The 8,214-nt window shown below is 40.2% G+C and overlaps 1 protein-coding gene across 1 annotated transcript; it reads right to left on the bottom strand.

The window, feature by feature from the left end:
* Positions 1-622: 622 nt before the first annotated feature.
* On the bottom strand, positions 623-7,800 carry LOC104615117 (A-kinase anchor protein 10, mitochondrial-like; the record flags this gene model as incomplete). The annotated part of the gene is made up of 7 exons (XM_010283916.1): positions 623-968; positions 1,618-1,670; positions 2,259-2,341; positions 3,197-3,306; positions 5,508-5,681; positions 6,420-6,564; positions 7,664-7,800. Coding segments are annotated over 7 exons (879 nt in total), but the record flags the coding sequence as incomplete, so codon positions are not given.
* Between the last annotated feature and the right edge of the window lie 414 nt (positions 7,801-8,214).

The raw sequence follows: 8,214 nt of genomic DNA, 5'->3' as shown, positions 1-8,214 counted from the left end.
ATACTGTGCTGAGTGACCTTTTCATCTAGCCAGGCTGGAATTGTATCATTTGCAGCCAAGCTATCAAGTGAAATCATTATACAAAACATTTAAATTTAACTGCTCTATTAAAAAGAAAACAGCCACATAGTGAAACTATGGATCCATCCATTCGGGTCTAATAACTGGGCTTTGGCACATGTTTACCTTCAATAATTAAAAATAGTGCAAGTTAATTTTTAAAAATAGTCAGATGCCTGAAAGCCAGAAGTACCAGATATTAACTTGGTAAACTGCTGTCGTCATCATTTCACAAAACCTAAACCTTGCATCAGAACTGTTTGTTTTTTTTTTTTAAAAAAAACCAGAACACATTGATTTGGACAACAACAACAACAACACCACACAACACTAAACCACTGGCCTCTGGACAGGGCTCCTGTGTCTTTTTCAAAGGGCAGACACAGCACTGCGTAAATTAGTGCACCCAACAAGGCAGCTTACCAGTTGTTGAGTTTTACTGACACTTCAGGTAAATATACCAGCATTCATTAACATGAAACAGCAAGACTGAACTCAAATAAGGAATTACAGTATTGATCCTGCAACACAAATCACTCTTAACTAATAAGGCAGTTTGTAAAGACTCAAAATGAACGCAGACAATTTTAACGCTTGCACAGGAGAACCACTACTGGTATCTGTTAAGAAATTCCTACATCATCATATGTAGGCTGAAATGCTTTCAACCTTTGTTTCTTCCTATCATGCTATGCTTGTTTGAACATTTACCCGTGTGGGTTTCAGATACACTAGGAGGCAAGCAAGAACTCTGCTCCTCCCACAGCCTGGCTTAAGTCAGATAAAAACACACTGCCTTTCCACCCCCTTACCTTCATAACCTTCTCCGAAGGCTGTTCACATTGCGCCTGCTGCATAACGTCATTGACTATCATCTTTGCTATCCTCCAAGCCATCTCTTCTTGAGCCTGCCATAGAAAAAAAAAAATCCCCAAACACAGATAGTTTGAGTTCTTAAAATAAGAATACAGTTTTCTCAGCATAATTCACATGCTCAACCTTGGAGATGCAGTTAACCTTCACAACTCACTGACTTGTAGTAAACATATCCTCCCTCAATGGAAATGCACCTGGTTTCCAAGTACAGCATGAACTTCAATTATTGTTAATATTTACAGCTTGATGCAATTTCCAAGAGAATTAGTGAAGTTTTTAGACTTATCTGTTGGGGACTTGTCCAAGCCCCTCGGAGGGGGAAAAACACAGCCTGTAATCCATGTAGTGACCACTTCACAATAAAAAACAAAGAGCAACAGCATCTCCACTCCTATTTGTGGATAGATCTTGTAACACCGTAATAGGAAAAGTCTTGACTGCAAGCACACAGTTAACCAGTGTATTAGTTAAAACAGCAAGCACTGGCAAAAATCAAACTAGTTTCACACAAGCACGCAATTCAACTATATTTAGCACACAGAGTCTGACAGCTCTTGTTGGTGCATCAAGAAAGATACTCAGAGAAACAGCTGGGATTAAGAACTTCAATACTTCATTTCCCCAATCTACACTTTTACTACTGTACAGTAAGTCACAAGGACAACATAAAAGAGGACACACCTCATCTGTGTTTCCTTGAACCCATTTCTTCATTGCTTGTGAAAACATGGACCCTAATTGAGATAAAAAACAGCAAGCAAGGTATATTAGCAAACTGTGTGGCACACCTCTGTAAAAGCTAACTCCCTCCATCCCTCTGAAGGGTTGGCACTGCTGGCATTAGAGAACACGGCAGTGGTACGGAAGACAAGGGATTACATGGAGCCATGGTTCGTTAGACACTGAGCCTGAACCATTCCTCTTTACCAGAGCTGAAAAGCAGCATTAACAGCAGATCCCAAACTGTGTGGGAAGCATGTGGAGAGCTGAAGTTCCTTTTCATCCTGAGACCAAATCTTTGAAGGTTTGATCCCCAGCTCAGCTGCTAGCGGCTTTCATCCCTGCCAGGTTCCATTGACAGCTCCAACTCCCACAGGCTGCTCATATTCCCAGGAGTCCAGCTGGACCAGAAAAAGCAGAATTTGGCTAGGAAACTGGGCCAGAGATGGGTTTTGTCTCAGTATAGGACGATCCCCATCGCACCTCTATTTAGCTTAAAACAGATCTGGAAAGAGTCAAGAATCTTGCTTATCTTGACTGCAGTAAGGAAAAGAGCAGTTCTGCAGATGTTTACAGAAATGGAGAGAAAGATGAAAGCAAACCTTTTGATTTTTTGACATCAGGCTCTGGTTCAGATTCTCTGATAAACTGTCCCAGGTCACTGACTCGTCCAAACGTCATCTTCCTGAAGAGAGAAGGAGTAAAAGAACCACACAGGTTACCAACAGAATTTTGATGCTATGGAAAGTTACCAGTCAGGAAAACAAAAAAAAAGCTACCACAATAAAGACTCCAGTGTCAGAAGACTGGCATTTTACCAATTACCACCTTTTCCACCTAAAAATGATACACTGGGAAAAATCTCCCGCTCTTCTCAAGTACCTGAATTCAAAGTGTATCTTCGAAATTCTTCTAGAAACTAGAAGCAGGCAAATGCTTGAATGACTCAATCATGTATTATCAGCAGGCAGTGCTAGCAAGTGCTCTACACTATCGTAAAAACACGTCATTAGGGAGAAAACAGTTTACAGTACCTAGAAGGACAGAAGACTGGTATGCAAGAGAAAAGCAATCTAGCTATAGAAACAAACAATTTCTGTATGAGATCCACGGAGCAGAAGAGTTTTATAATAAAGAGCAACTTAAGAAACAGAAGAATAGCTGTGCAATCTGCTAAAGAAATGAAGTATAAATCCTTCAAAGTTGCACCTTACAATATCAAAGGCACCTGAGCTTATTCTAGCCTGTTCCAACCCCAAATAGGAACTACGGAGCTGTATTTTGGAGTCAAAGGGGAATAATAACTAGGAGAAAGAAAAAACAATTGCAAGTATTTTTCTGGCTGCCATTCTAATCAGAGAAACATTCACTATGACATTGGTGTTAAATCACACTACTGAAATTTAAGTTCAAATATTAAGACATACTAAGATTGCGACATGTTGCATTTAGGCATACTCTCAATGCAGGAGGACACAGCAAAAACGAAACAGAGGTGAAATGTAACTAGAAAGAATGAGGTACACTGAATGAACCTTACCCTGCATATGTTCGTTGATATAAAGATTCTGGATCCAGACTCGCAGCATCTACAATTATTGCTTCATCAAAATTTTTCAGGATTTTAACATTAGCCTTTTTGACATTGGACTACAAATAAAAATTCTAAGTATTAGTGCCCAATGCAGACAACTAATAGCTTCTTAACAAAACTGCTATTTTAGTGCTTTTACACTTAGATAAACCTCCATAAAGTCTCTAAGCAAGCATAAAAGAATTAGAGAGCATCTACACAGCGATGAATTCCTAACTCAGTATGACATTGTTTTTAAACAGAGGATGATAAAGTTATATGAACAGAGCCAAAAACACAATGTACAGGTCAGCATATGTACGTGTAAGGACTGCTGTCTAAGCATTATCAACTGAACAGATCTGTGTGTGCACGCAAATTATTTGTTTGTGAGTACGTAACACTGAACTACTACCTCAAAAGCTGCAGCAGTTCCACTCATCCCTCTCATGCACTTGGTAAGCAGTTCCCAAACACACTATACTTCCCCCAGACAAAGAGAACAAACATTTTTCTTTTTGGCCTGGAGTATTTATATAAGATGATGAAAAAAGCCAAGGAAACGTTACAGCAACAGCAGGGAGAACACAAACACACAGCAAGCTATTACCACCTTAACACAGAACAGAAGCGTTCACAGCAGCTGCTTTGCAAACTCCTTTCCTGCTGCTCTGCGTAAGCACTGTTCTTTATGCAAAAATATGCAGAGACCCAGAGATTCTCCTATTCAGATAAGCAGGAATGCACCCTACAAAATGCAGCAATTCATTCCTAAATTGTCCAAGCAAGCCAATTACCAGCAGTTTCTCCCGCTCAGACTATCAGGCAGCAGGATATTTCAAGACGGTTGGAACGCAGACTTTATTCCTCACTTTGCAGCTAGGGGTGAATATTCCCTCCTTGCAAGTTAAGGATGATTAAAAATATTACCGCAGGTAGTATAGCTTCCAAGTTACTTGAAACACTGTACATCAATAATGTTGGTCTAGCTACTGGATTTAAAACCCATGGTAGCACTGCAGCATTCAATGAAAGCAATTCAGCAAAAGCAGTTCTAGCTTAGCTTTTCTGCTCCCAGCTGGGCTTGCAGTTTGCAAGCTGACCTGGTTACAGATAAGCTAGAATCTGCTTATCCTCTCTTCTCTCATGTCTGAATTAAGCAAAGCTAGAATTCTTGGAACACAGAACTCTTGGTTAAAGACACATCTCTGAGGTTACTGGGATGGGTTCAGCGTGTAACAAGCTCCACTGCCCATTTCTGAGGCCAGGCCCACGTGGGAACACAGCGCTCAGAAAGCGGCACCACGAAAGGCAATGAAAAAGACAGATGCTGGCCTGCAACCAGGGCGCCGCGCAAAGCAAATACGCAGTGGACATTTCTCAATGACTTTGGAAGGGTAACAGAGCCGAAGGAGCCCAGTCACATTCTCGTTTCTATGCAGCACAGCGAAGAAGCAGCCACATAACTCTAATCATGCTTAAAGAATGCTTAGAATGCCTTACCCACCAATGGACTTTTTTTATGCCCAGCTTTACATCAAACTATATACATGCAAGCAAAATTCAGGTATTACCCCCCAGCTCAGAGCATCTCGGTGGTAATATAGTAAAGTGTCAGAGCTCTCATTTGGAAAGGTCAGGAGTCTGGCCGTTTTCTATCAGACCAGCACAACTAGCTAGCTTGAGGATGGTAGTAGGGAAAAGTCTACTGAGACAAACTAGTGAACACCACCCGGTCAGATATTAACTGTCATTGCTCTACGTTTGAGTAGATAGATGCCTTAAACCCTAGAATTGAGTAGGCTCTTCAGGACAGAAGATCTGGCACTTTAATAGAACTGAGCACACAAAACTTGCATATTTATGTTTAAATTCTACAGCATATTCACAAGTGTCAATTTCTGCCTAAAGTTATAACTATGGTATTGTTAAAAAAGTTATTTTTAATAAAAAGCATTCTTAAATGTTACAGCACTATGAAACGGTCTTCAGTGAATATTAACAGCTTAATAATAATGTGACTTTGATGCAAAGAACTAAAAGCAGTACAAGGCTTTGGGTACAACAAATGTGATAGATATCCTTCCATGTCAATACTGTTTGTTTGAACTTAGCAGGTAGACTAAACATGTCTTAATATAACACAGGCTTTAATGTTAAAGCCGAGTGGGAAGCTTCAAACTACAAGATGTTTCCTTACAGCATAGGAACTTGGATACTGGTGCAGAAAAGTGATTGCAGCAATTCCCAGAACAGAATCAAACCACAAAACTCATACCTGGGAGGCAGAGCCATCTGGGCCCCCTATAGAATCGCTCTCAGGAGAGTTACTGGGGCCATGAATACTCAGTGCAATATTCCCTCCTGGAAAATCATCTCCTCGTACTGAATGGATGAGATCATTCAAGTATTTGTAGTAAAGGTTGCTGGACAAGAAACCAGGTAAGAAAACCTGAGAAACAGAGGAAGGCTCTTTAGTCAAGGCTGGTCTGCACAATTACTGTAGATCATTTGCAGAACAGAAGGGACGTACAAACACCTCAGTCCTTGTGTAGATGGTACACAAGTGAAAGTGGCCACACATAGAATCGTTCCAGATTAGTGATTGCACTGCTTTAAATTTGAATCTTACTGCAAAATGAACAAAAATAACTATGTATTAACCAAATCCTCCAGTAACTGGAACTAAAGTTCAGATTTTTTTTCTCCCCGGCTAGAAAGGCCTGACCTGTATAGGCTTACAGTTATTTTGCTGTGCTGTTCAAAGATCAGCAAGCAGCTCCAGAATCAAATCATTAATCTCTACTATCCAGGTATCCCAAAGTTACACTATTAGCCACACTACTGGTATTAGACTTGCAAGCAACTGCTACTAGCAGGAAGGAAAATGTTCTAGATATATAATAAGCTGTTGATAGGAATTCACATGGGAGGAAATTCTGTTACTTCCATTAAAATGCAATAATCACCCAAGACAAGCATTTCACAGAGAATTAGCAGAAGCCAGTGGGTGGTATCTTTTCAAACCAGGCTGGGGAAAACAGTCTAGTAAATTCTATTATCCAGGTAAACAGGCAGTCAGTAAAAGAACAGGACAATTCAGAGGTGCTGAAGGGAACACTTGACACACTGCAAAATCTCCACATCACCTTTACTACCTGTCAAAACTGTTCTGAAGAAGGTATCTCACCGTCTCCATGGTAGTCCACGCCTGCCGTAAGGGAGTAGTGAAACAGTTAGGGAGAGGACCACCTTCCCTGCAGATGTTGGATTCAATCTCTAACCTCACCGAGTCGTCAAACCCAAGAGGATGCGTGGCTTGAAGGGAGAAGTACCTGCAGCACCGGACAGGGGAAGAAGACAACACAGAAGGATTTGCAAAACTTTGCAGGTGGTTAGTACCCACCCTTTCACCGAAGACCATTAATCATGCTGTAGCCACTAGATGGTGCTGGCTTCAAAAACGTACATACAACTGATCCTCGCTGAAACGCAGGGGGGAAAAAAATCCCCAATTCACAAAAATTTTTTGATAAAGCCTTGCCCCGAAGACACAGATACAAGAAACAGAGCATCATATGGCTACTGAAGAGCAGAATCTTGCACAAACAGCTTTGTAGCAGGGAAGCAGGAGTGAAGCAGAGGAAACATCCAGAACTCTGAAGCCGCATTTGCTCTACTATTCACATCACTGAAAACTGAGTTTGTGGACAAAGCTGGGGAATGGCTGATGAAAGTCAGAGTGAATTGTTTTGCTTCTTCTCCAATTATTTCCTACTAGGGTAGCAACTCAAAAAACTTGTGGCAGTGAGCCTCACACTTAAGCTTAAGAACAAACTTTTCCCGGAAGCAGTTTTGATGTCTGTCTTCCAGCTGCATTATTGCTAAGGTGAAGCACAAAATAAAGGAAAAAAGTTACACTACTGAGAGGAAAAGTCTGACATTAAAAGGGATCTGGTCACTTAGAAAAGGAGTTTTTTGAAATATTAAGAACAAGTGCTACTTGGCTCTTACTATGTGTGATAACATCTCATACAGCCTACTTTAAATCAGTAGCAGTATCTGAACCTTAAGGTTTTTCTACAGTGATGCATCTGCTATTAGGTTTAAATCCTTTACATTTTCAAACAGCAGCTAACTGGCTTTGATATTTCATGACCAAACATTAACTCAAGAAATCAAGTCCTGAAAATTCTGAATTGTGTTTAAGAATGGAGTCCTTGTAAGGATTTTCTCCTCATGTATAAAGAAAGTTTTTAAAAGTTCTTGTGTGCATACACATCGAAGGCCCCCTTAATAAAATGCATTTCAGCATAGCAGTGCAAGACTGCACAGTATGGTTTACAAATGAAAAGTTCCTTTTGCACAGTGCAACACAGAAGTACAAGCACAAAATTAGAACTTCAGAAAGAAGTAATTGTTGAACTCCCTCACTTGTCATATAAAATCATGGCATCATTCTGTGCTTCTTGCCCATCATACTGGCCTTTTTTGGCAGCAAGTTGAGACTGGAAGTTATCTGCTGCCAACCAAAACTGCAATACGTTAACTGCATCTTCCTTCTCCATGTACTGGAAGGGAAATAAAAAAAAAAAAAGAGAAGACATTAAAGAAGTTTTAGCAAGAAACTTTTAGTAAGCACAGACAAACCTGCTCCTCCCCATTTAAAACAAGAAACATTCTGAATTTTCAGATACAGTGTTGCAGACAGATTTAGTTTGTTTAAAAAAAAAGGAACTTGTGAAAATCAGTACAGAAAATGTATGTCACATTTAGTTTCCAAACAACTGTTTATTTGTATCATACTAAGGACAGAAGAAATGCTATTTTCATGCTATGCTTAGCTTACATCAAAGTCAGCATATTGTCTCAGCTTCCCAGCTTGCCGTTTCAAACCACACTGGCTTGTCAGACTATCAGGACAAGTATTTTGCTACTGACAGATGATTCCCTAAGGGTACAGGGCCCTACAACTGAAAAATCAT

This window comes from Phaethon lepturus, unplaced genomic scaffold, assembly GCF_000687285.1.
Source record: "Phaethon lepturus isolate BGI_N335 unplaced genomic scaffold, ASM68728v1 scaffold57413, whole genome shotgun sequence".
Lineage (NCBI taxonomy): Eukaryota > Metazoa > Chordata > Aves > Phaethontiformes > Phaethontidae > Phaethon > Phaethon lepturus.
Note: the sequence above shows the minus strand (reverse complement) of the source record. Positions and strands in the feature narration are given on the sequence as shown.